Raw genomic sequence first — 27562 nt, 5'->3', positions numbered from 1 at the left:
GGCCGCGGGCCTCGCGGGTGGCGGTTGGCTGCTCCTCGCACCTCCCCCTTGTGCCGCTACCGCCGCCACTGAGAGGAGCCAGCAGCGACGCCAGAGCCGGGAATCCGGGTGAGTCGGGGCCCTGGGTCTAAGATGCTCCTGGCGCCCAGTGAGACTCACGAGGAACTGCCCTTTCGACTTTTTCTCCTAGCACGGGTTCTTCGGAGCGCCAGGCACTCTGTCACATGGGAGTTGTAGTCTGCCATGTACTGTCGACTATGGGCCGGAGACGTAAGAAGACTACCATTCCCAGCAGGAATTGCGACTAGCCGGTCAACAAACGCTGAGGCCACGCCTTCTGAGCTTGCTCATTGGAGAGCCTGTCCCTTAGCCCCTCCTTCTTGCATTTCATTGGCTACTGTCCCTCGCAGAGGCTGGGTTCCGGCCTAGAGTGCAAGACGACAGGGTACTGTATTCGTCATTCTGCACTAAAACGGTCTGCGATTGGTCAATGCTGGTGTCCATTACTTATTGTAAGGCAGGACCCTAGGCTGATCAGGCGGTCGTAGGCTCAGGTTGGTGTCGGTCCCAGAGGGAGGCCGATCTTGGACTTTGGCCCCTCCCCCTAGCGCTGCCGGGTGGGCGCGATTGGTTGTGGCAAGCGTCGCTCGTCGTTGAGAGGCGGAGCCGACTAGGCTCCGAAAACCTATTGGTCTAGGACGGCGCCGGTCAGCGGGGTTGTGGCCGCTGATTGGCTGGCTGCTCCAGCTGTTGCAGGTCCATTCACCATTTTGTGTGTTGGAGTAAAAAAAAAGGGAGAAACGAGAGGGAGAGCCGGAGGGGGGCGGGGAGGGACCGGACCGGACCGAGCCGGGGCCACGGCCCCCCGCCCCGTAACCCCGCTGAGCCCGAGGTGAGGGGCGGGGCCAGGGTTGACACGGGCAGGGGGGATTTGGGGTGCTGGGGGCCGAGAGGGGACAGGTGGCAGGGACGGGGAGGGGGTACAGGGGAAAAGGGGTGAGCGGGGTGGTGGGAAGGGGGGACAGAGTGGAGGAAGTGGTGGGGAGGAGGAGTGACAGAAAAAGGGTGACAAGGAGGGGGTGGTGGGCAGAGAATGGGTAACAGGAATGGAGGGGTGACAGGACTAGATCAGGGTGACAGGGAGAGGGAGGGGACAGAGTTGGAGGGGGTGACAAGGAGAGGTGATGGGGAGAGAAGGTGACAGGTCCAGAGATGGCTGACATGAGAGTGACTGGGAGGAGGAGGTGACAGAGATAGATGAGGGTGACAAGGAGGGGGTGACTGAGGAGGGGGCCTAGGGCCTGTGAAGAGAGAGCTAGAGATAGAGATGGTGACAGGGTGGGAGAGAGAGTGGCAGAGAAGCTGGTGCCAGGAGGCCTGTTGGGAACAGAGGACATGAGACCCTGAAAAGCCTGGGCCAGCCTGGGCTTCAGGAGTTACTGCTCAGATCCTGAGGGAGGTGAGGGCCCACAGGGCCTTGGGTGGGAGTTATCCAAAGAGGTGTGGACAGGAAGAGAGTAGGCCCCAGGGGAAAGAAAGAGGCTTGGCTTCTGGCGTGAAGAGGCTGGGCCGGGCAGCAGGGTCCAGGGGTGCCAGGCAGTGTGGTTGTAGGCCCTGGGTGGGGTATGCCCAGGATGGTGGCCCAGCAGGTCAGTGGGGAGAAGGTGGTGGCGGCTGCCCAGCTCCCGGGTACTTGGGTGACTGCCCCAGTGTGAGAAGCCCCGGGCCCTCCAGCCTTTGCCTGTGAGGACCCCAGGATTGGCCCAGAGAAGGGGCATCCTGGGACTGCAGGATCCTGAGGAGCAGCAGGCCCCGAGTGGGAGAGGTCACTCTCCCATGAGGTCAGCGGTACCATGGGAGCCCGAAGACGGCGTCGGGGTGCCTCTGATGGTGTTTGGCTATGGTCCTGGATCCCCCAACCCTCCCAGAGGCCCATTTTTGTCCTCTCAGGTTCTCTTAGTCACTTCAGAGTAAAGTTTTTTCCCTTCTCTTAGGGCAGCTTGAAAGGGGGCGGGCAGTAATGACTGTTCAGGAAGTGGGTGAGGTTGGCCCGCTGGGCTTGTCCTGCTTTCTTTGACCTTCTCCCACTTACCCCACCTGGAGTCTGAGGGCATATTTGGGGGCCAGGGGGGCCCAGTCGGCTCAGCCACCCTGTTAGAGCCAGCCCAGTCAGGGCGGGGATGCAAGCAGACCAGAAGGGGGGTGGCTGGGCTTTTGGGTATCATGCTGGGTGCTGTGGGGGGAGGGGCAGGCTCCCATCCAGTGGGACAGTGAAACCCTGCGGTGTAGCTCTGTGTCCCACTGTGTGATGACGTGTGTGTGCCGTGTGTGTGTGTGTGTGTGTGTGTGTGTGTGTGTGTGTGCGCGCGCGCGCGTGTGCGTGTGTGCTTATGCACGGCCCTGTCATAGCACTGGGTATGAGCTATTGCCCCAGACGTGCCCCTGCCTGTTCCCTGCCAGGATCTGGGGAGATGGCTATACCTGGCAGGCCTGGGGTGCAGAGCAGAGTGGGCAGCTGTCCCTTGGGACTCTTAGCTGCCCACTCCTTCCCACAATGCCTGGCCATGCCAGGCTGCCCGGGCAGGGGTGGGGGGTGGTAGAGAGAGGCTCACATCACAGCCCAGTCATCTCCCTTTCTGTGACTGTGTGCCTGTGCATGTGTGTGTGTGTTCTCTGGACAGTGACAGCACAAGGATCATGTGACAGGCAGCACACTGAAATGGTTAGGAGCACAGACTCTGGAGCCAGATTGCCTGGGTTCAGATCTTAGCTCTGCCATTTCCTAGCTGGATGAATTTGGACAAGTTGCTTGATCTCTCCGTGCCCCAGTTTCCTCGAGTGTAAATGGGACTGATAGTAGCATCTGCCTCTTAGGGCTGTTGTGAGGATGACATGGGTTAATAAAGGCAAGTTTAGCCCAGGGCTCGGCTCCAAGTGAGTGCTCCAAAGACGTGAACCGTTAGTGCTTCTCACGTCCCCTTGGGGCAGTCAGAGTGTGTGCATGCACCTACTGTCCTCTGCAGAGGAAGCAGATCATGTGAGGGTCCCCAAGGACCCAGAGCGTATAGCTCAGGGGACGCGAGTGCCAGTCTGTGTCTGGGTGCTGGCCAGAGGCCTACGTGAGTTGAAGACAGCCAGGAAGGAGAGCTTGGGGACCGTGGCGCTGAGGCAGTGACCTCAGCAAGTAGGAAGTCTTGGGGGCAGTGGGTGTGGAGGTGTTCCCGAGTCGCTCCCAGTGACCCGTGTCTGGCCTCTCACCCTGCAGGTGGACGAAAGATGAAACCAATGAAGAAGGCGTGCGCCGGCCTCCCAGGTTCTGGCAGCGGTGGCAAGTCCCCCCCAGCCACCAGGGCCAAGGCCCTGAGGCGGCGAGGGGCTGGGGAGGGTGACAAGCCAGAGGAGGAAGATGATGAGGCTCAGCAGCAGCAGCCGGGGCCAGAAGAGGCTGAGGAGGGTGAGGAGGAGGCCGAGCGGGGCACAGGGGCTGAAGGGCTGCCCCCAGAGCTGCACCCCGACGACCCGGCCCCAGGCCCAGCCGAGGAACCCAAGGGGGAGGGGGAGGCAGGCCGCTGGGAGCCCTCACTCAGCCGAAAGACGGCCACGTTCAAGTCACGAGCGCCCAAGAAGAAGTATGTGGAGGAGCATGGGGCCGGCAGTGGCAGCAGTGGGGCGGCTGGTGCCCCTGAAGAGCGGGCACGGACCCCCGAGGAGGCGGGCACCCCAGGGGTGCCTCCGCAGCCACCCACCTCTGCCCGCTCCTCCTCCACCGACACAGCCAGCGAGCACTCGGCCGACCTGGAAGATGAGCCGGCCGAAGCTGGTGGTTTAGGTCCCTGGCCCCCTGGCAGCACCAGCGGTGGCTATGACCTGCGGCAGCTGCGGTCCCAGCGGGTGCTGGCTCGGCGTGGGGACGGTCTCTTCCTGCCGGCTGTGGTGCGCCAGGTGCGCCGAAGCCAGGACCTGGGTGTGCAGTTCCCTGGGGACCGGGCCCTGACTTTCTACGAGGGGGCACCTGGCAGTGGTGTGGATGTGGTTTTGGATGCCACGCCACCGCCGGCTGCGCTGGTGGTGGGCACAGCGGTCTGTACCTGTGTGGAGCCCGGTGTGGCTGCCTACCGTGCCGGGGTGGTGGTGGAGGTGGCCGCCAAGCCAGCTGCCTACAAGGTCCGCTTCAGCCCTGGCCCCAGCTCCCAGCCGGGCCCGGCGGCCACCCCGCCGCAGCCGCCGCAGCGTGAGCCCGAGGACGCGGTGTGGGTGGCCCGCTCCAGCCTGCGCCTGCTGCGGCCCCCGTGGGAGCCCGAAGCCCTGCCGAGGAAGCCCCCGGCGGGTCCTGAGGAGGGACAGGCCGAGCCGGGGGCTGCCCTTCCCCCCTGCCCTGCTGCCCTGGATCTCAAGCAGCCCGAGGATGCCGAGGTCTCCAAGATCAGCTTTGGTGGCCACCTGGGGGCTTGCGAGGAGGGTGAGGAGAAGCACCCGCCAGCCCTGGGCACCCCGGCCCTGCTCCCACTGCCCCCGCCCCAGCTCCTGTCACCGCCACCCAAGTCCCCAGCCTTCGCCGGCCCAGGCCGCCCTGGCGAGCAGCCCTCGCCCTGCCAGGAGGGGAGCCAGGGTGGCAGCCGCAGCAGCAGCGTGGCATCCCTGGAGAAGGGGGCTGCACCGGCCGCCCGGGCCCGCACGCCACTGACAGCAGCCCAGCAGAAATACAAGAAGGGAGATGTGGTCTGCACACCCAATGGAATTCGAAAGAAATTCAATGGCAAGCAGTGGCGACGGCTGTGCTCGAGAGATGGCTGCATGAAGGAGTCCCAGCGGCGGGGCTACTGCTCCCGCCACCTGTCCATGCGAACCAAGGAGATGGAGGGCCTGGCGGACAGTGGCCCAGGTGGGGCTGGGCGGCCAGCTGGTGTGGCGGCCCGTGAGGGCAGCACCGAGTTCGACTGGGGTGATGAGACGTCTCGGGACAGTGAGGCCAGCAGCGTGGCAGCCCGGGGAGACTCACGCCCACGCCTGGTGGCCCCTGCTGACCTGTCACGCTTTGAGTTCGATGAGTGTGAAGCGGCTGTGATGCTGGTGTCACTGGGCAGCTCTCGCTCGGGCACACCCTCCTTCTCCCCTGTCTCTACGCAGTCACCTTTCTCGCCGGCCCCGTCACCCTCACCCTCACCACTCTTCGGCTTCCGCCCTGCCAACTTCAGCCCCATCAACGCCTCGCCAGTCATCCAACGCACTGCTGTTCGCAGTCGCCACCTGAGCGCCAGCACCCCTAAGGCAGGCGTGCTGACGCCGCCAGACCTGGGCCCTCACCCACCCCCACCTGCCCCCCGAGAGCGCCATTCCTCTGGCATCCTACCTACCTTCCAGACCAACCTGACCTTTACTGTGCCCATCAGCCCTGGGCGACGGAAGACAGAGCTGCTGCCCCACCCAGGGGCGTTGGGGGCCCCTGGTGCAGCAGGCGGAGGAGCCGCCCCAGACTTCCCCAAGAGTGACAGCTTAGACTCTGGTGTGGATTCGGTGTCCCACACACCTACACCCTCCACACCGGCTGGCTTCCGTGCTGTGTCGCCCGCCGTGCCCTTCTCCCGCTCCCGCCAGCCCTCGCCGTTGCTGCTGTTGCCCCCACCTGCTGGCCTCACCTCGGATCCTGGGCCTTCCGTGCGCAGGGTGCCTGCCGTGCAGCGGGACTCACCCGTCATCGTCCGCAACCCCGACGTGCCGCTGCCCTCCAAATTCCCTGGGGAGGTGGGCGCTGGCAGTGAGGCACGGGCCGGGGGACCTGGGCGGGGCTGCCGAGAGACTCCGGTGCCGCCTGGGATGGCCAGTGGGAAGCCTGGCCTGCCTCCACCTCTGCCGGCCCCCGTGCCCATCACTGTGCCTCCAGCTGCGCCGACGGCCGTGGCCCAGCCGATGCCCACCTTTGGCCTGGCTTCCTCGCCCTTCCAGCCGGTGGCCTTCCACCCCTCACCTGCTGCCCTGTTGCCCGTCCTGGTGCCCAGCAGCTACACCAGCCATCCTGCCCCCAAAAAGGAAGTCATCATGGGCCGGCCTGGGACAGGTAAGAGGTTCAGGTGGATGGGCTGGGCGAGGGCTCATTTTGCACAGGGCCCCTTGCAAACTGGCTCTCAAGAGAGGTGAGCTCCCCACCTTGGGTGGGATTCAAGGGGAGGCTGGCCTCCTCTCTGCACAGATGTTCCGGTGGGAATTCACGTGTTAGGCAAGGGCGTGGAGTTCTTCTTTTTTTTTTTTTCCGGCCGCACCGTGCGGCAAGCAGGATCTTAGTTCCCCGACCAGGGATCGAACCCGTGTCCTCTGCAGTGGAAGCGCGGATTCTTAACCACTGGACTGCCAGGGAGGTCCCCGGGCGTGGACTTTGAAGGCTCAGTGCAGTGTTTCCAGAAGCCTCCTGTTGGGAATGTACTCTGAAGGGGTCCATCAGTCAGCACACCTTTCCTGAGTGCAGGCTCAAAGCCAGGCCGCCACAGAGCTGATGGGGTAACAGAGATGATAATCATGTTGACAGCTCCCACGCCTGGAGGACTGGCAGGGGTATCACTGTGATAAGCACTGCAAGTGGGTTATCGCACCTAACCCTCACACCCACCCCTTAACGTAGCACTCACAACATACTGAACCCTGCTATGATTATGCTCATTTAGAGGAAACTGGGAATTTCCTGGTGGTCCAGTGGTTGGGACTCCGTACTTCCACTGCAGGGATCCGGGTTCGATCCCCGGTTGGGGAACTAAGATCCCACAAGCCGTGCAGTGCGGCCAAAAAAAAAAAAAAAAATTAGAGGAAACTGAGGCCAGGTTAGTAACTTGCCCAGAGTCACATGGCTAGTAAATCCTGGAGCCAGCCTTCAAACCCAGGCAGGTTGGCTCGTGACCAACCTGCCTGGGTTACTGATGGGAAGACTGAGGCTCCAACAGGTCCTTCTGCCAGGTGGTGGCAGGACCAGGACTGGAGCCCTCATCTTCACCACTGCACCTGGTAAATAGCACAGGTGTGGTCAGTGCCATGGCGGGGAGCTGAGCGTGAGCTGGGCATGCTTCCAGATGTGAACCTAGTCTGGCTGCCCTCAGGAAAGGGCGTGTAAGCTGAGAGTTGAAAGATGAGTTGGAACTAGCAACCGTGGGACAGGAGAACCTCCTAGGAGGCCGTTGGGAAGGCTCCGAGGCCAGAAGGAGCACTGCTGAGCACAGCCAGAGTGGCTAGAGGGCTGAGGCCAGGGGTGGGGGGAGAGGCATTTCTGAGATGGTGCTGGAAAGCCAGCTGGCCTGGACCTTGTCAGAGCAACTTTCATGGAGGGTGACAGACCCGTCACCAGCCCCTTCCCTAGCATCTTTTTCTTATTTACTTATTAATTCACTGTTGACTGAGACCCCCTCTCTGTGCCTGGCCCTATGCTGGCTGATGCTAAGGACACAGCTTTGTCCTCAAAGGGCTCATGGTCCCTGGAGTAAGACAGACCTGTCCCCAGATAGTAGCTGTCCAGAGTGGTCAGGGCTGGGGTGGAGGAAGCCCAGGAGGCCATGTGAAGTCAGGGAGGGCTTCTTGGAGAAGGGGCCAGTGAGACCTGCAGGGTCTAAAGTGAGACCTGCAGAGTCTAAAGTGAGACCTGAAGGGTGTGCAGAGGGGAGCCTGGCAAGGCCGGCAGGAGGACCTTCAGGCAGAGGGAAGAGTGTGCAAAGGCCTTGAGGCGAAAGCAAGAATTTGAAGGAAGTTGAATCTGCTAAGTCAGGGGCTCTAGACAGTGGGTGAGTGTTGGGATGTGTGGCTGTGTTGGTGAGCAATACATCAAGGGTCAGATCATAGAGGGTCCTTCTAAGACTTGGGAACTTTATCCTGAGAGCCATGGAAGGTTTTGAGCCGACCCAACCACGGCTGTACCATGAAGGGTGAGTTCCAGCCCCTGAGACCAGAGGCAGGGAGACCAGGGGGGAAAGAGTCTGGGCTGTGGATCTGGGTAGGAGCTGCTGTGTCTTAGGCTGGTGCAAAGACCAATGTAGGAAGGGGCCCAGACCCTGCCCTCACTGAGATCCAGCCCAGACCCGGGCAGAGGGACACAAAGACTACGCTTGCCCCTCATGCTCATATACTGAGGTTGTGAGCTGTGTTTTTTGCCCCACCCCCAACATTTTTTACATTTGTTATCGTCGTTGATATGAGCAAAATTCCACAAAGTGGGCACAGCGGGGATTCCTATCCTTAGGCAGATGAAGAAACTGAAGCAGACGGACTCCTACCATCCCCCTCAGCCCCCACCCCCGCATGCCTACAGCCCCCGACATTGCCCTCATACATAGCATCGGTCAGTCATGCCCCTCACTGCTGCCCTGTGGGGAGGGATGGCACGATGCAGGTGACCTGAGACCTACCAGGGTGGTCGGGGGTGGGGGGTGGGGTTCCTGCCACCATTTTCCAGATGAGGAAAATGAGGCCCTGACAGAAAAAGAGTCCTGATTAAGGTCACCCAGCTAGGGAGGGGCAGGACTGGGCCTTGAACCAGGTCTCTCAATCTCTAGATCACAGGACTCTTCCTACTAGAAGTAACAGTAATAATAATTTATTGAGTACCACCCATGCATGTGCTTGGCACACTGCTCAGTGAGCGCTGACTGAGCCTTTACTCACTGAATCCTCACAACAACCCAGGAGATCAGCACGATTATTAGTTCCAGTAGACAGAGGAGGAAACTGTAGCCCGAGAGGCAAAGTGACTTGCCCAAGGTCACCCAGCTAGGAAGAGGGAGAACCAGAGTGTGAATCCAGGCTGTCAGGCTCCAGAGCCCAGGCTCTTAAGCACTCTCAATTAGAATAATGAAAACAATAATAGTAGCCCACTTTATTGAGCATTTACCATGCGCCCAGCCTCATCGCAACGTCCTGATGCTATGAAACAGGGATTACCAGCCCTGTTGTCAGGGGGAGGGGGGGAACTGAGGTTCAGGGAGGGGAGGCCCCTTGCTGGAAGCCACCTGGTCGTCAGAACTTGTCCAGTGCCTGTCCTGGCGGTTCTGAGCAGCGCCTCCCAGACTACACCCATGCTGAGGTATCCAGGCTGCCCTCAGGTTCCCAGGCAGCAGGCCCTTTTGTTCTTCTCTCAGAGGCCTCCCTAAACCCTTGGGAGGTAGGCACCTTGGGGCCTTCTCCCTCTGAGGCCCAGATAGGGCAGACTGTGCCCAGTGGAAGAGTGAGGCTATAGTCCTGGCCCCTTCTGCCCGCCCATGCCAGGGCCTGACCCTCAGTCAGGGCAGCAGGTGTGAGGGGGTGGCCCGGGGCAGCCTGCCTGCTTCTGCCCCCCCGCCAGGCATTTGCTTCCGCTGGGGGACTTGCCGGAGCAGGCGGGCCGGCATTCTCTACATTCTGTGCATGGCCGGGCCAGCCAGCTGCCATTGCCACCTCCCTCTGACTCTTCCCGCCTGCTCCCCAGGAGAGGAAGCCGCCCCAGGGCCTGCAGCCCTGGCCCAGGAGGCCAGATGTCTCAGCCCTGTTTCTGGCATGGCCTCCCTTCCAGCTCCCAGCTTCCGCCTGGTTTCCCCATATTGACAGGCAGTGCCCCTTCTCCTGGGCCTGTCTGCCCATCTGCCTGTTTGAGCCACTGTATGTTTATCTGTCTCTCTCTTGGGTTCCTATGTCTGTCTCTGTCTAGGGCTCTGTTTCTGGCCCCGAGTCTCTCTCTCTCTGGACTTCTGTCTGACTTTCTCTGAGTCTGGCTCTCTATGCCTTTCCAGGTTTGTACCTCCTTAGACATCAGTTCTGGTCTGAGGCTTCATTCCACCTTCTTTCTGTTGTGATTCCCCCATCTTGGAATCCTGTCTCTGGTCCAGCCTTGGCCTCTCCTCTGGCCCTCCTTCTCCCATTCTTTAGACAGACATGTTTCCCCCATCCTAGCCCCCACCCCACTCTGTGCACATCAGGTACTCTGTTCCTTCAAGTCAGTGGATAGTTGCTAAGCACCAGGTCTCCTGCTCCTTGGGGAACAGGTGGGAGAATGGGGAGTGTTGGGAGAATGTCTAGGCCTGGGAACCCCCGCATGTCCCTTGACAAATTAAATGCCCACTAATGTCCCTGAAACCTGCTGAGAGGTGTTGGGGGCCATCCTGCAGACTCATCAACACCCAAGCACCTGTTCCCAAGACAGGCAGGAAGGCGGGGGCTTTTTGGGCCAAGCTAGGAGATCCGGCTGTGGGGGAGAAGCAGGAAAGCAGCTCCTGTGCCCACCCACCTGCTCGGGGGCATGACCCAGATCACCCCTACCACCACCACCCCCATTGCCTTTCAGGAGACACTTCGGTGCCAGCCCCATTTAATTGAGTCCCACGTGCAGTCCACCCCAACCAGTAGGACCTCAGAGACCAGGCGGCATCCACCAGCTATGCTTGGGTGCGTCGGGAAGATGAGGCCCAGAGAGGAGCCAAGGGTGTCCTGACTCCCCAGATCCAGATCCAGATTCTGCCCACCAGAATTTGTTTTGTCTCAAACAGTGAACCCCTTCTCTCCCACCAGAAGTCACTCCTCATCCCTCTACGAGGTCCAGGCTGAGCAGCCCTGGGATAAGTGGGTGGGGAAGGCAGATGTGGATACAGGCACCGGCAAGGATGAGCAGAGGGAGATACAGAGCCTGGGGAGGCCCGAGGAGAGAGAAAACTCTGTGGCTTAATGCGAGGCGGTGAGGAAGGTTCAGGTAGGCTTCTCACTGGAGGTGACATTTGACCTGAAGCAGGAATGAGTGGATTTCAGGGTAGTGAAAGAAAGGGAAGGGCCATCCAGGCTTAGCCACAGGAGCAAAGGCCAGGAGGGATGAAAGTGCATGACCTCTGAGTGGCCAGTTAAGGCTGGAGCTGACATGAGCCTAGTCTTGGCAGAAGGGTGCCAAGGAGGACAGGTCCAGCCAGGCCATGCTTGAATGTCAGCCTGTGAAGAGCCGAGAAAGGGTTTAGAGCAGAGGGCAAGGGTTGGATCAGGGTGTCAAAGATCCCTGGAAAGGAAGGAGACCTAGGCTGGGAAGAAGAGGATGATTTGCGGGAGAGAGAAGAGGCTTTTTTGAGGTAGCAGGAGTGAAGTGAGTCTTGGAAGAGCCCCCAGCGCCAGGCACTGCAAGGGGTCAGGCTGCCTCCTGCTGGCGGCGGGTGGCGGGGCTGCTGGCGCGCGCATGCGCAGCGGCAGGGTGGTGTGTGTGGCCCTCAGCCCCCGGCGCCCGGCATTAATGGCTCCATTAGTGGCCGAGAGGGAGGCGCATTAGCGGCGACGACGGCGTCTGGCTCCCATTACCACCGGCGGCAGCGGCTGCACCGCAGGCGGCTGGACCCTAGCCTGCCGCGCCGCCGCCTCCGCCCGCACCCCGTCCCCTGCCTGTTCCCGCTCCGCTTGGGGGCCTGGGACTGGGAACCCCCGTCTCCCCATTTCGGTGGAAAAGCTGATTTCTGAAGCCAGGCAGACCTGGGCTCGAATCTTGACCGTGCCACCTCCTGACTGCGAGATCCTACGCCCTTCTGAGCCTTTTTTTTTGCGAGGCAGCCCGGGAAACAGGGTGTACCCGGGGCTTTGTGGATCCAGACGGGCACCTAGTCAGCGCCGCGCCCATTCTCGCGCCCCAGGGGGTAGGCCCGGGGCGTCGGGCCTCCGGCCTTCCCATTGGCCGCTGTCGCGCCCGCCGACGGCGATTGGCTGAGACTTGCTACCCTGGCCCCTGCGTCATTAACCCTTGCGCGGCCGCGTCCTTGGGCAGGGTGGGGGTACCCCCCCCCCGCAGCAGACAGTTCGGGTGCCAGCTGACCCGCGCACCGCCGCTGCCCGCGTGGGTGTCAGGCCGGCCGGGTGCCCGCCCGCTCTCCCAGCACAAAGCGGCTTTGTGGGGCCCGACGGGAGCTGGCTGGGGGCCAGGCGGCGAGTGGAAAATCTCGTGAGCTCGGGGCTGGGGAGGAGAACGCAGGGCGGCGCCCCCTCCTCCGCCCAGGCAGTGGCCCCTCCCTCAGCCCGCGGGGACCAGCCCTCGCAGCCCCGGCGCCTGTACACGCCCCCTCAACCCCCTCTTCTACCCCCAAATCCATATCCCGCCCTCCATCCTATCCCGCCCATCTTCCAATCCCTGGGGAGCCTCCCCCGCACCTCTCGCTTGCCTCTCTTTCCCTTCTGGTCCCCCTGCCTACCCCAGCCCCACTCACTGACTCACCCTGGCGCTATTTTTAGGCCCCCATCCCTCCCGAGCAGCACCAGTCCAATCCTGGGCTCGTTCCCCAGGCAACCCTGGCCGTCTCCGACGCCGCCCGGGGTGGGTGGGTGGGTGTGTATGTGGAGAGCGGGTGAGGGGAGCTGGGGACACTGGGGTGGTGAGCCGAGGCGGGGGACCCGGGCCTGGAGAGCAGGGTGGGGAGCCGCAGGCGGCGGGGCACGGTGCCTCTCGTGCTCAGTAAACGGGGGCCCGTGAGTTCAGAGCATGTCTGCCTGTCCCTCAGCTTGTCGGCATCCCTGGCTGTGCGCCCCAGGCCTTTGGGCAGGGCCTCAGCCTGTGCCACCCTGGGTGGCACTTGCTGTCTCCATCTGGGCTCCCTGTCCCCAGGCTGGGGTGGGGTGGTGCTGTGCGGGCTGTTTGGGGCCAAGCCTTTTGTGGAGTTGGCTATGGGGTCGTGCAGGGGGTGGCTGCACCGTAGTTCTGCCTAGTACCTGCTCTGAGTGAAGGATGGTGATGCACCCCCTCTCTGATGGGGCTGGGGCCCTGGTTTGGGGAACCCCCCTCAGACTTTTCCAACTAGGGAGGCCCCAGTTAGGGTTGGGGGTGGCTAGAGATATGGAGCTGTCTGGGGACAGGACCTGCTCCCTCTTCTCCACTCCTAATCACCCCCACTCAGGGTTCCTCCATTCCAAACAATGGAAGCTAAGTATAGGGCTGGCCCAGTGCCCAGGGCAGGGGGGCCCTTCCCGCCCAGATTCCGGCCCCTCCCTGCTAGGCTGGGCCCCCACTTGGCTGTACCCTGCCCTGTAAGGGGCCTCTTCCCATCCCTCCTATGTGGGCACTGTCTTCTACCAGATGTGCAACCCTCCCAGATGTCTGGGGCCCTCTTTCCCTACTGTGCCAGGCTTAGCTCTTTTTCTCACCCAACAGAAGTGGGGGAGCTGGCGGCAGGGCTCCTCTGAGCTCAGTCCCTGGGCTTCATTGCAGTGGGGAAGGGGTTAACTTGCCAGTAGGTGACTCACCGGTGGGGAGAGGAGGGGGCAGCGGTAGGGAGATAGAGCAGGCCACATTGATTTCAGCCTTGATTTCTGCTTCACATTGCAGTCCCTGGGGCAGTGAGGTAATGGAGGGTCTGAGTCTGGGGCTGCATAGGGAGGAGGGGGCAGTCACCTAATAGTCCCTCTGTTGGTCTCTCCAGGCTCACAGCCAAGTGTCTGGACCTGTAGTCTCTGGAGGTCAGAGGGCTACAGACCTTACCCTTCCCTCTGGGCCCAGGTTACCCGGGTTTTGCCCCCTCTCCATGCCTTCATCTCTGTCTGTAGCTGCAGAAGGCTGGGAAAAGGGTTTGTCTGTGCCTATCACTGATCCCACCGGTGAAGGACCCTAGTCTTGGTGCATCTGAGCCTGTGCAATCTTTACCTGCCCAGGTGTGACCCCAGGCCTCTGCCTTTACTGGATGTGGCCTCAGGGCCCTTCTTGGGTGATCCAAGGCCTCTGCGTCTCTGCCTGGTGGGCCCCAGACCTTGCCCGTGTCTCCGTGTGTACCCTCTGACCTTTCTATAGTTCACCAGTCCCTCTGATATCATTGTCTGAACATATTCCCAGACCTCTGTTGGGAGTCTCTCTGCCTGTGTCCACCCTGAGGTGAAATTTTCAGTAGTGGAAAGAGCACTTGAGTTGGAGTGCTGGGCTGCTATGTCCTGGCTGCATGATCTTGCACAATTTATTCAATTTCTCTGAGCCTCGTTTTCTCATCTGAACAACAGGCATAATAAAGTGTACTTCCCTAGTGCCTGTGAGGATTCAATGCACAGGGTTATACATACAAGCGCCCAGCATGTAGCAGCCCCAGTGTTAGTTTCCTTTCTTCCTCTTTTGGAAAGGGTGGCTCCCAGCCCAGAGTGGTGGCCCCCTGCCTTACACTGTGAGGTAGAGGGTCCCAGGTGGCTGCTAAGTGTCAGGCAGGGTAGCTGAATCAATGGGAATGGCCATGGCACTTTGTTTACCTCCTGAGCCAGGGTACTGAAGTAGTTAGTGCTCACCAGGGCAAGTTTACATAGTGTTTGGGGTCAGTATGATGGCATTTGTGAGAGTTACCTGTGTTGGGGTTGGGGGTTGCCAGGAAGGCCATATGAGTGTGTGGTTGTGTTGGAGGGATGTAGGGTGTGTGCTGTGGACAAGCAGTGGCTGTGATGAGGTGTATGAGATAATTCTGCCTGTTTGATATGCTGTGTGTTTGTATGAGTCACATGGGCTGGTGGATATGTATGAGGATATGCTTGATGAAGCACATATGACAGGGCATGTATGAAATGGGTGATGTGAAAAAGATGGGTGAGAACAAGTGTGTGTGATGGTGGGTGGGGAGTGATGGACGTTTAGTGTGGGAGGTAGTACATTTGTGTGAGGTGTTCCGGGTGTGTGACTTCTGACTTCGTGTGTAAGACCGAGGGTACATGTGACCCTGGATTGTGTATGAGATAATGGGTGTGGTAGGAAAGTCTATGAGGAGTGTGTGTGTGTGCGCGTGTGTGTTTGTGACTGCTGTTGTGAGAGTTGGTGAGGGCTCAGGGGGTGGCTCGCCCAACCCTACACGCAGTTTGTCTGCCCTGCGGGGCCGCGCGTGCCCAGGTGGGCGTGAGGGAGGTGGGCCGAGCCGCGCGTGAGCGTGTTCCTCGCGCGGACTGGACACACAAGCACCACCCACAGCCCCGGGCCTCTGCAGCGCGGCGCCCCGAACCGCCCCCCTGGCTCAGTGCCTTTACTGCAGTGCGCCCTCCCTGCCGCCCTCCTCCCACGGTCCCGCCCCGGGCCGGCTTGGGTCCAACCGGAGCCCGCCCCGCCCTGCCCTTATTTGCATATGACTGACGTTCCCCCGGGGCGGCCAATGGGGGCGGGCGCGGCGGGGCCTGACCCGCGCGCGGCGGCGGCAGCCAATGGGCTCGCGCGCGGTGGGCCGGGCTTGCGCGGAAGGCCGCGGGGGAAGCGGGGAAGGGGCGGGGGGAGGTGCGGCGGGGGGAGGGGAGCGCGTAGTAGTGGCGGGGCGGGGAGGCGGCGGCGGTTCGGCGCGGGGCTCGCTCGGAGCGCACGGACGCACGCACGCTCGTCCGTCTGCCCGCCTGGGGCCGGAGGCCGACCCGGCGCTGAGCCGCGGGCCCCAGGCCCGGAAAGGCGGGGCGCGGCGCCGGCAACCGGGGCGCTCGGGGCCAGAGCCGTTACCCGCCAGAGCTGCGAGGGAGGGAGGGAGCGAGCCAGCGAACGGGGAAAGGGAGGGGGCCGCCCCCGCGCACGCGCGCCGCGCCCCGCCCCACCTGCCCCGCCCGCCCGGCTCCGCACGGGAGGAGGGAGAAGGAGGGGGCGGCGCCGATGGCCTGGGTGCCGCGCGCCCCGTGACGGCCCCCGCGCGCGCCGGGGGGCGGGGCGGGGCCGGCGCGCTCTGACCTCCCCCCGCCCCCCGGGCGGCGGGAGGCAGGCGGCGTTGTGCGCAGGCGCGCCCGGCTGAGACCCCCCGCGTGGGGCGGCCGGAGTGGGGGGGCGGTGGGGGGGGCATGCGGCGACGGCCTCCAGCTCCCCCCGGGCCCGAGCGGTGGCGGCCGAGGAGCCGGCGGCGGGCGGAACGGCGGCGGCCGCTGAGGAGGCGCGAGCCCCGGCCGGGCCACCCCGTGCCGGACCATGTACTCAGCCCACAGGCCCCTGGTGCCCGCGTCCGGCGCGGCCTCCCGTGGCCTCGGCATGTTCGGTCAGTAGCGCCTGGGCCCTGGGACTGCAGGGGTCAAGGTGTCGGGGTGCTGAGTGCGAAGTAATGGTGATGGGGTTATAGTAAGAGAACGGTGGAGGCAGAGTAGAGGGGAAAGTTACAGAGCTCGGCTGGTCTGAGTGGTTAGTGACGGCAGGTGGGAGTGTAGTGGAGGGATGGGAGTGCAGAGTGGGGAGTAGCTGAGGACAGCTGTGGTGTTTAGGTGTGGGGTGGGAAAGGTATGTTGTCATGGGAGGTGAGGAGGGGTGCCAGAGTACCTGGCATGGATTAGAATAGGGGCAGCGTGAGACCTGCTGGTGCCAGGTGTGGAATAGAGGGAGAAGGGACTAGGGGCTGTGATTGAGTAGTGGGGCTAAGGACAGGTCTTGGGAAGGGAGTGAGGCACTGTTTGCTCAGAACAGAGTGATGTGTTGGTGGTTTGCTTTTCAGAGAGAGGAAGAGACCCGGGAACCTGGAGGGTAGTGCACTAGGGAGGAGTTCAGGAGGGACAGGACCAAAAGACTGTTCTCCCATTGTATACTGGGCCCCTTCTTTCCCACCCAGCAGAAGATGAGGGGGCCTGATGGGAAAGATCCTTGTGAAGAGAGGGACAGGTCCGGGTCTCTGAAGGCTGTCATGGGTTTGGAGGGCCCAGCAGGCTTTTGGGGCTCCAGTGCCTCCGTGGTAGTGGATGGGATCTTCATAGTGTTTTGAGTCCTTTTTCCAGTGTGGGCTTCTTTGTTCCTCTCCTGTTGCCTTGATATCTACTTTTTTGTTTTGTCAGCACCTCACAGAATCAGGTCTTGAGGCCAGTGCCTCACATAGGGGCTCCGCTAGGCCAGCCTTCGGAAGGCATTGGCGGGGGGAATCAGCCTAGGTCAGATTGATCCAGATCAGGGGGAGCCTGGAATGATGGGGACCAGGGCTAGGGCGTTTCCCTCTTCTCTTCTTGGTCTTCCCCTAGCAGGGGCCTCCTCTGCTGCTTCCACTTCCCCCAGGGAGCTGGCAGTGAGTAGGAAGCCCACTCCCAGCCTGGGCCAGCCCCAGGAGTCCAGCCAGGGGTGGGACTCAGCCGTAAGGGGTGGGCTGGCTCCCTTACCACCCAGCTCCTGGAGCAGAAGGTTGGACCTCTAGGACCAGCGCCCTGGTGAGGGAAGTACCTTCCTGTGCGTAGCCTTAAGGAAACACCTGGCCCCTTTGCCTTGCCTGGGCAGAGTCTTGTAATAATTCTCTCGTCTGTCCCATTGTCTGTGCCTTTTTGTCTGAAGAGTTTACCACATCCTCCCATCTTTTTGGGCAAGGGGGCTGGACACTACACTGGAGATAAGCTGAGGGGTATAGAGTGAGGGAGGCTGGGAGGTCTCTTCATGGGCAGTAGGTTGTCTTTGAGGAGGAAAGAGATGCTGGAGCCACCTGTGCCCAGCCTGGGAAAGGCAGGTCTGGCTCCTTGGGGTCTGTGGTAGAGGGAGGGAGGCAAGGAGAAAGGCCTGAGACCCCATGCCCTGTGAGTAGTGGGGAGGGAGGAGAGGGTAGGGGGACTGGGCCGTCTGCCTCAGGAAAAGAGAAAGGGAGTATGAGGCCAAGGTGAGGGGCACTGTCAGACGGCAACACGGTGATGGGAATTGACTGAGGGAGGGTCTGCAGCCTTGCTAAGGTCTAGGGGCCTTGAGGGAGTGAGTTGGCAAGCAAACATGGCCTGGTTGGCGACAGGAGCCAGTCGTTTCTCTGGCCTGGTCCCTGGTGGCAAGGCTGGTGGAGGTGGGGGTGGAGGTGGGGGAGGGAGTGGGGTGTGAGGACCGTTTCCCTGCTTCTGTTTTCTTTCTTAAAAATCTAGAACTCTTTCAGGGAGGAGTTTTTCCTGAGTGATGTCGCATGCACGAGCCCAGGGGGCTCTGGGATTGAGGAAGGGGGTGTAAAGAAGGGGTGGAGCCACCTTGTCCAGGGTGGAGAAGAGTTTGAGTTGGGGGTCAAGGCCAAGCTCTCCTGCCGCACAGCTCAGCTGACTCCTTCCCACAGTGTGGACGAACGTGGAACCTCGCTCTGTGGCCGTGTTCCCCTGGCATTCCTTAGTCCCCTTCCTGGCCCCCAGCCAGCCTGACCCCTCCGTGCAGCCAAGTGAGGCCCAGCAACCTGCTAGCCACCTAGTGGCCTCCAACCAGAGCAAAGGTGAGGGCTGGGAGGCTCTGGGAAGGCATGGGGATGGGGTCGAGATGGCCCGGGAGCCCTCTGACCTGCCTGCCGCTCTGCCCCCAGAGCCTGCTGAGTCGGCAGCTGTTGCTCACGAGCAGCCACCAGGCGGGACGGGGAATGCTGACCCCGGGCGGCCCCCTGGAGCTACATGCCCTGAGAGCCCAGGGCCTGGACCCCCCCACACTTTGGGGGTGGTAGAACCTGGAAAGGGCCCCCTTCCCACGACGGAGGAGGAGGCCCCTGGTCCTCCAGGAGAGCCCCGGCTGGACAGTGAGACAGAGAGTGACCACGACGATGCGTGAGTGCCCTGAGGCTTGGGACTGGGGAGGAGGGTGGAGTGGCCAGAGACATGGCTCTCACTGCCCTGCCGCTCCCGCCACAGCTTCCTCTCCATCATGTCTCCTGAGATCCAGTTGCCTCTGCCGCCTGGGAAACGCCGGACGCAGTCCCTCAGCGCCCTGCCCAAGGAACGAGACTCATCTTCAGAGAAGGATGGACGCAGCCCCAACAAGGTGCCTCATCTCCACCTGTCCCCAGCCCACCCTGTGGCCGCCCAAGCCCGTCTCCCCAGTCCTAACCTTCCTGCTCGGGCCTGTGTCTACTGCAGAGGGAGAAGGACCATATCCGGCGGCCCATGAATGCCTTCATGATCTTCAGCAAGCGGCACCGGGCCCTGGTCCACCAGCGTCACCCCAACCAGGACAACCGGACCGTCAGTAAGATCCTGGGCGAGTGGTGGTACGCTCTGGGGCCCAAGGAGAAGCAGAAGTACCACGACCTGGCCTTCCAGGTAACTCCGCCTCCTCTCAGCTGCTCAGCTTCCTCTGGCAGGGTGGGTGAGTGAAGGGTCTCCCTGCCCTCTCCTGCCAGGTGAAAGAGGCCCACTTTAAGGCCCACCCAGACTGGAAGTGGTGCAACAAGGACCGGAAGAAGTCCAGCTCAGAGGCCAAGCCTACAAGCCTGGGGCTGGCAGGGGGGCACAAGGAGCCAAGGGAGCGGAGCATGTCGGAGACAGGCACCGCCGCTGCCCCTGGAGGTTAGTGAGCCCTTTGGCTCTTCTGCCCTGACACCGACCTCCCCTTTGCTTGCTCACCCCCTTCCCCAGAAGCTCTTCTCAGCTTTACCTCTTTTATCTGAGGACCCTTACTCACAAAGGAACTGGTACTTATCACTTGTGAAGGGGTCAGGGAGGTCCAAATAGATAAGGTTTCTGAGCAGAAGTCTTACTGTCAAGTGTCATTTGCTGAGCATTTACTATGACAGGCGGCAAGAGGAGCATAATCTTCAGTATTCAGAAGCGTGCCTAACCTTGCAGGTGTGAGGAAACGGGTTAGAGAGAAAAGAGCACTGGCGTGAAGTCGCTAAAAAACTAGAAAGTAGCAAAGGTTGAATTTAAACCCCAGCTCATCTGGCTCTCAAGACCACAGTTGGAAGCCCCTCGTTGGCTGCTTCTACTGACTGAGGGTGTTCAGTGTGCCCGGCACCATTCTGAGGCGCTTCTCTGGAGTGATCCTGTGGGTTTGGGCCCACGACTCTGTGAGGGAGGAGACGTTCCTTCTTCTCTGAGATGAGGGAGTAGAGGCTCAGATAGTCCAGCAGTTATTAGTTAGGCAACGCCACACATACCTGTCTCCAGGCTTTCACGCTCTCAGAAAGGCTGCCTCCCAGGGAGCAGTGGGCTTGCTCCTCGCAACCCAAGAGGGCAGGAACCAGGGAAAATGCTGGCCTGGTGGGTGGTATCTCTTTTCTGCCAGGTGGCCCAGGAAGTCCAACCTGCTTCTGCCTGGTATCTAGAAATATCTGTGGATGGCTTGGCCAGCCTGGGCACTGGGAGGAGGCTTCCTGACTGTGACACTTTTTTCTTTCCACCCTACAGTGTCCTCGGAGCTCCTGTCCGTCACAGCCCAGACGCTCTTGAGCTCGGACACCAAGGCTCCGGGGAGCAGCTCCTGTGGGGCAGAACGTCTGCACACAGTCGGCGGACCTGGCTCAGCCCGGCCCCGAGCCTTCTCCCACAGCGGGGTCCACAGCCTGGATGGCGGGGAAGTAGACAGCCAGGCACTACAGGAACTGACTCAGGTCTGGAGTGCAGGCCATGGGGGTAGGGGCGATGTGCAGGGAGGGCTGACCACGGTGACAGCACTGGCTGAACTCTCCCTGCACTTCTCCTACAGATGGTGTCTGGCCCTGCATCCTACTCTGGCCCAAAGCCTTCCACCCAGTATGGGGCTCCAGGCCCCTTTGCGGCCCCCGGTGAGGGAGGCACTCTGGCAGCCAGTGGGCGGCCCCCACTGCTGCCCACCCGGGCCTCCCGTTCCCAGCGTGCAGCCAGTGAGGACATGACCAGTGACGAGGAACGCATGGTCATCTGTGAGGAGGAAGGGGATGATGATGTCATTGGTAAGCAGTTGCAGGGCCCGGAATCCTATGCAGGGAAGCAGCTGGCTAAGGTTTGGAGGGTGGGCGGAGATTTGGTCCAGGCCCTTAGGCCCCTTCCTTTTCTTCCCTTCCATGTTCGTGTGTGATTGCGGGCATGTTCAGTTCAGGCCCTACTGAGTAAGCCCAGCCCTGCCCGCAAGAAGCCCCAAGCCAGACAGGAAGCCGGGAGGACACGGGCATGGCCGGGCCATTGGACACAGTATTAGGTGCTGTTACCAGTGTGCTCTTAGGGTCTGCTGGCGGGCAGGTGGGCAGAGCATTCCTGGACAACACTTGGAACAACACTTGTTCCTGGGGAGGAACAGCATTCCTGGACAGCACTTAACTGCTGACTCGGGGCAGAGCCGAGGCCAGAGCCAGGCTCCACACTGTTCCTCCTGGGCAGCCCTGCACCCAGCCCTTTACCAGCACTGTTCCCTCTGCTCTCTCAGCTGACGATGGCTTCAGCACCACTGACATTGACCTCAAGTGCAAGGAGCGGGTGACCGACAGCGAGAGCGGAGACAGCTCTGGGGAGGACCCAGAGGGCAGCAAGGTGAGAGCTTGGGACTTGCTGCTGTCTGGTCTCACGTATCCTGGGAAGTGGGGGGAATGTTAACTTCTCTGTACGTTGACAGAGGGGGAGATTAAGGCACAGAGAGGGTGAGCTACTTGCTTCGTGGGGAACTGGGTCTCAGCCTGGATGAGTGGAGGCCTTCGGCTGGCCTGGTTGCCAGGCGGGACGGGGAGGTTGGGATGGGCAGGATGGGCAGGGTGTGGGTATCCAGGCTCCCTTGACATGCTTGTGTCTCCCTTCTCCTGCCACTCAGGGATTTGGTCGGAAGGTGTTCTCGCCTGTGATCCGTTCCTCCTTTACTCACTGCCGTCCATCGCTGGACCCTGAGCCCCCAGGGCCCCCAGATCCACCTGCCGGCTTCGGCAAAGGCTACGGGCCCACCCCATCCTCCTCATCCTCGCCTGCCTCCTCCTCGGCCTCGGCAGCCACCTCCTTCCCGCTGGGCTCAGGGACCTTCAAGGCCCAGGAGTCAGGTCAGGGCAGCACAACAGGTCCCCTACGGCCCCCACCCCCTGGAACTGGGGGCCCAGCAACGCCTAAGGCCACCCGGTTTCTCCCCACGGATCCTGCCACCTTCCGGCGCAAGAGACCTGAAAGCGTGGGGGGCCTGGAGCCACCAGGCCCCTCAGTCATTGCGGCACCTCCCAGCGGGGGAGGAAGTGTTCTGCAGACACTGGTCCTGCCCTCAAACAAGGAGGAACGGGAGGGCAGCGGAGCTCGCATGCCCTCGGCCCCAGCCCCGTCGCTGGCCTATGGGGCCCCAGCAGCCCCCCTGTCCCGCCCGGCCGCCACCATGGTCACCAATGTGGTGCGGCCTGTCAGCAGCACTCCTGTGCCCATCGCCTCTAAGCCTTTCCCCACTTCTGGCCGGGCAGAAGCGCCTCCAAATGACACGGCCGGTGCCAGGACTGAGACAGTCGCTGGGTCCCGGGCGCCTGGGGGCTCCCCACTGGGCGTCAGCTTAGTGTATTCAGACAAGAAGTCGGGAGCAGCCACGTCAACAGCCTCACATCTGGTGGCTGGACCCCTACTGGGCACTGTAGGGAAGGCGCCTGCCACTGTCACCAACCTGCTGGTGGGCGCCCCGGGCTATGGGGCCCCAGCGCCCCCAGCTGTCCAGTTCATTGCCCAGGGGGGCCCTGGCAGCGGGACGGCTGCGGGCTCAGGAGCAGGTGCTGGGAGTGGGCCCAATGGGCCAATGCCCCTGGGCATCCTGCAGCCAGGTCCCCTGGGCAAGGCTGGGGGAATCACCCAGGTGCAGTATATTCTGCCCACGCTGCCCCAGCAACTTCAAGTGGCGCCTGCCCCAGCACCAGCCCCTGGGACCAAGGCAGCGGCTCCCAGCGGCCCTGCACCCACCACCAGCATCCGTTTCACCCTCCCGCCGGGCACCTCCACCAACGGCAAAGTCCTGGCTGCCACCGCACCCACTCCTGGCATCCCCATCCTGCAGTCCGTACCCTCCGCCCCGCCCCCGAAAGGTGAGGCCTGGGCTGGGCAGCATACAGAGAGGGTCCACAGGCTTATTCAACTCCTTTGTAACCACCTGCTCCCTTGTCTCTCAACTTGCAGCCCAGTCAGTTTCTCCTGTGCAGGCCCCGCCCCCGGGTGGCTCAGCCCAGCTGCTACCTGGGAAGGTACTAGTGCCCTTGGCCACCCCTAGCATGTCAGTGCGGGGAGGAGGGGCCGGCCAGCCGCTGCCCCTGGTGAGCCCACCCTTCTCAGTACCTGTGCAGAACGGTGCTCAGCCACCCAGCAAGGTAAGGGCACCTTGGTGGTGGCCCGCCTGTTTCTTATTCTTCTCTTCCTGGGTGTTAGCCTCTATGTCCCGTGGTTTCTGCGTCTGTCTGTCGTTCAGTCTTCTCCTTTTCTCCCTTTTTGTCTCTTGGTCTCTGTCTTGCTCGACATCTGTGCATATCTTGATTCTGCCCTCCGTGTTTGTACCTTGTTCCTTCTCTGTGTTTCCTATCTGTCGCTGTCTTCTTTGCTTTCGTTTCTCCCTTCCCGTCCCCATCCCAATTTCTCTGTCCCATGTCTCTGCTGAGGTCCAGCCTCCGAGGTCTTGGTCCTCCCCTGCCTCACTCTGGGTCCCCAGCTCACCTCAGCCTGTGGTGCCCTTGCCCACAGATCATCCAGCTAACTCCGGTGCCTGTGAGCACACCCAGCGGCCTGGTGCCGCCCCTCAGCCCAGCCACGCTCCCCGGACCCGCCTCTCAGCCTCAGAAGGTTCTGCTGCCCTCCTCCACCAGGTAATGGCAGTTGAGCCCTCATCTGGAGGTGAGTGCAGGGAAGGGGTTAGGTGGGGCCAGCTCACCTACACCTTCCTCTTTCCTCTCCCTGCGGCAGGATCACCTACGTGCAGTCAGCAGGCGGGCATGCGCTGCCCCTGGGTACCAGTCCTGCCTCCAGTCAGGCTGGAACAGTCACCTCGTACGGACCCACGAGCTCAGTAGCCCTAGGCTTCACCTCGCTGGGGCCCAGCGGCCCCGCCTTCGTGCAGCCCCTGCTTTCAGGTGAGGGGTGGCCTGGCAGGCAGCTGGGGACCAAGGGTGGGGCTGAGGCAGCTCCGGCCCTAACTCGGTCCCCTGCCTCTCCTCTGTCTTTCTCTCTGCAGGCCAAGCCCCATTGCTGGCTCCTGGCCAGGTGGGCGTGTCACCCGTGCCCAGCCCCCAGCTGCCTCCCTCCTGCGCAGCCCCCAGTGGTCCCGTCATCACAGCGTTTTACCCTGGCAGCCCCGTACCCACCTCCTCAGCACCCCTGGCCCAGCCATCCCAGGCTCCCCCAGGCCTGGTCTACACCGTGGCCACCAACACCACCCCACCTGCTGCCACCATCCTGCCCAAGGGCCCACCGGCCCCCGCCACTGCCACCCCGGCCCCTACCAGCCCTTTTCCTAGTGCCACAGGTGGGTGCCGGGCCAACCGAGGGTGGGGTGAGTGGGGAGACCCAGGGGATGGGCTCTAGTCAGGCCTGGCTCAGCAAATACTCTCTTTACCAGCAGGCTCCATGACCTACAGTTTAGTGGCCCCCAAGGCCCAGCGGCCCACCCCCAAGGCCCCCCAGAAAGTGAAGGCGGCCATCGCCAGCATTCCTGTGGGCTCCTTTGAGGCAGGTGCCCCTGGGCGGCCAGGCCCTGCGTCCCGGCAGCCGTTGGAGCCCGGCCCAGCTCGTGAGCCCCCTGCATCTGAGTCAGAGCTTGAGGGGCGGCCAACAACACCAGCCCCTCCGCTGCCCCCAGAGACCTGGGCTCCCCCGGCCCGGAGCAGTCCCCCGCCGCCCCCACCTGCTGAGGAGCGGACCAGTGCCAAGGGCCCTGAGACCATGGTGAGTGTCCAGCAGGCCTGGGGGTTCCCTGCTGCTGGGCTTGGCCCCTCAGTCCCCTGCCTGCCCTTCTGTTCCACCCCTCTTCCGTCCCTGTCCAAACTGTGCCCTTGTGGGTCCTCCTCTGTCCTCCTGCCTGTCTGTCTGCATGACTGGGTCTTCCCCATGGCTCTGTGTCTTGGCCGTCAGCATTCATCTTTTGTATTTCTGGGTCTTGCCCAGGTGAGTCTGAACCCAGTGTCCTCCATCTCCCTGCCATCCTCACCCCAGGCCAGCAAATTCCCCAGCTCATCTTCAGACTGGCGTGTCCCCGGGCTGGGCCTGGAGAGCCGAGGGGAGCCTCCCACCCCTCCCAGCCCGGCCCCGGCTCCAGCCCCAGCCCCTGGTAGCAGCGGCAGCAGCAGTGAGGGCAGCAGTGGGAGGGCAGCTGGGGACACCCCCGAGCGCAAGGAGGCGGCTAGTGTCGGCAAGAAGGTCAAGGTGCGGCCCCCGCCCCTGAAGAAGACCTTTGACTCTGTGGACAAGTGAGCATGGGCTGGGGGACTTGGAGTGTGTGGGTTGGTGGCAGAGGGGGCAGCTGCAGGCTGGGGCAGAGGAGGTGACCCTGCCCGCTCTCCAGCAGGGTCCTGTCGGAGGTGGACTTCGAAGAGCGCTTTGCTGAGCTGCCCGAGTTTCGGCCTGAGGAGGTGTTGCCCTCGCCCACCTTGCAGTCTCTGGCCACCTCACCCCGGGCCATCCTGGGCTCCTACCGCAAGAAGAGGAAGAACTCCACTGGTAGGCGAGCGCAAGGCACCCAGGGTAGGTGGGACAGACTGGGGCCATCTCCACTGAGCCTGCTTCTGTTTGACCAGACCTGGACTCAGCCCCCGAGGACCCCACCTCGCCCAAGCGTAAGATGAGGAGACGCTCCAGTTGCAGCTCGGAGCCCAACACCCCCAAGAGTGCCAAGTGCGAGGGGGACATCTTCACTTTTGACCGTACAGGTGCCGGTGTGGTGGCAGGCAGAGCTACGGGGGTCCTAGGGCCTCCAAGGGGGGTGGGGGTCCCAGGAACGGGGTTAAAGATGGGAGAGGTGGGGTGGGTGTTGCTGAGAGGAAGGACAGCAGGTCAAGGGTGGGTTCTGATATTCAACAGGTCCCTAAGTTGGTACGTGACCTTGGGTGGGTTCCATCTCTAAACCCCACTGTGAAATAGAATTCAGTGAGGGCGGAGTGGCCCCTCGGACAGTGGTGGAGGGCCAGGCTGCTGCGGAGGCTCGACTGTGCTCCCTGCGCTGCTCCCAGGTACAGAAGCTGAGGATGTGCTCGGGGAGCTGGAATACGAGAAGGTGCCCTACTCGTCGCTGCGGCGCACCCTGGACCAGCGCCGGGCCCTCGTCATGCAGCTCTTCCAGGACCATGGCTTCTTCCCATCAGGTAAGCAGGTGCGGAGTCTTGGGGGGCACTTGGAGGGGGCCTACCCACTCATCTCACCCTGCCCTCCGCACCACCCTTCTGTCCACAGCCCAGGCCACGGCAGCCTTCCAGGCCCGCTATGCAGACATCTTCCCCTCTAAGGTCTGTCTGCAGCTGAAGATCCGTGAGGTGCGCCAGAAGATCATGCAGGCGGCCACTCCCACGGAGCAGCCCCCGGGAGCCGAGGCCCCCCTCCCTGGACCGCCCCCCACTGTCACTGCTGCTGCCCCTGTCCCCACTCCCAGCCCTGCTGGGGGCCCTGACCCCACCTCACCTGGCTCGGACTCTGGCACGGCCCCGGCTGCCCCGCCATTGCCTCCGCCCCCAGAGCCGGGGCCCGGACAGCCTGGCTGGGAAGGGCCCCCCCAACCCTCACCACCCCCCTCTGGTCCCTCCACAGCTGCCACAGGCAGGTGAGGGGCTCCTGAGAAGACCCCAGACCCACAGTACTCCCCTCAGGACACGGACAGTATGTAGGTGGCAGGAATGGGGGGGCAGGATGGTTACCTCCTCCCCAGCAAAGCCATTGCGTCCTTTCCAGTTTGGGACGGAATGAGGCCTGCTCCTCTTGTCTCTCCCCCTCCCCCCACAGCTCCCTCCCTGTGATGGGGGGCAGCTGAGGGGAAGCAGGGGGCACAGTCTCCCTTCACCGAGCCCCTGTACATAACCTGGAGTGTGTTACCTTCAGACCTTTTCACTTGTACTTTATGCAAAATGGCTCGTGTGAGGGCTGCAAGCTGGAGGGTAGTGTGGGCCTAGGGCCACAGGGAGGCGCCTGTGGAGTAGGGGGAGTTCATGTACCCCTTTTTTCCCCAGAGGGGCTGGACTCAGGTTAGTTTGGGGGTGGGGGCTCCTGCACTTTGCCACAGGCACGGGGAGGGTTCTCTCTCCCCACCCCCTCTGCCCTCCCAGCTTGGGTTGTACTTTCTAAGAAGGTGATTCCCCCACCCTGTCCCCATCCCCAGAACAAAACATGTTGATCATGTGCAATATTTCTTACTGTGCTGAGAAGCCGCAATGACCGAGATTAAAGCTGTTTAACACACCTGTGTGGCTGCCTGCTCGGAAGGGAGAAGGGATGTTGGCCGTACCAGTCCGCCCCCCAGCTGGCAGTGGAGCTGGACTTCTCCCCCTAACCACCGTGAGGTGGGGGGTGCGATTCCAGGACCGTCCCTTCCCTACATCAGGGGGACGTGGTGGGCAGAGTCAAGATGCCTGTTAAGCCGTCTAACACGCACAAGGTCGGGAAGGCCCGTGATGTGGTACTACATGAAGAGCAGTTCACCTCTGACGTTCCAGCTGAACGAGAGAGGTCTGAGCCAGGGGTGGCACTGGGTGGGGAGGCCAGTCAGCCCAGAGTACCACGCTGTCCCCAGTGACCCCTGCTGCCCTTGTGTGGACTGAACCAGCACTGCAGCCAGGCCAGAAGGAACCTCTCCTGGTTTACGCCTCTGTCACAGCCTGTGGACAGTGCTTCTCTGGAGAGAAAAATACCCATACGCTGTGTGGAGGGATGACTGCTAGGGGTGGGAAGGTCAGGAAGCTTCCACAGGAAGTCACATTTAAGCTAGAACCAGAGCACCAGAAGTTCCAGTCAGGGGGAAGAGCATGTGCAGATTGGAGGGCAGCTCTGAGTGGGCTTTGACCGTTGGGTCACCCAGAATTCTTGCTTGACCATGATCCTATAGGGC

The 27562-nt window shown here is 62.1% G+C and overlaps 1 protein-coding gene across 1 annotated transcript; it reads left to right on the top strand.

Annotated features, from left to right (window-relative positions):
- On the top strand, positions 1-26941 carry CIC (capicua transcriptional repressor). The gene is made up of 22 exons (XM_079908181.1): positions 1-108; positions 191-445; positions 3266-6055; positions 17928-18077; positions 18165-18399; positions 18484-18613; positions 18709-18891; positions 18972-19137; positions 19978-20180; positions 20276-20501; positions 20972-21075; positions 21350-22577; positions 22669-22856; positions 23224-23345; positions 23443-23609; positions 23711-24001; positions 24098-24420; positions 24688-24941; positions 25040-25191; positions 25269-25400; positions 25701-25832; positions 25921-26941. Exons 3-22 carry the CDS (start codon positions 3277-3279, stop codon positions 26286-26288), a joined length of 7533 nt encoding a protein of 2510 aa, XP_079764307.1. The 5' UTR covers positions 1-108; positions 191-445; positions 3266-3276; the 3' UTR covers positions 26289-26941.
- The last annotated feature ends 621 nt before the right edge of the window (positions 26942-27562 follow it).

Source organism: Stenella coeruleoalba (assembly GCF_951394435.1).
Source record: "Stenella coeruleoalba genome assembly, chromosome: 20".
Lineage (NCBI taxonomy): Eukaryota > Metazoa > Chordata > Mammalia > Artiodactyla > Delphinidae > Stenella > Stenella coeruleoalba.
This window is presented reverse-complemented; position numbering and strand designations above follow the sequence as displayed.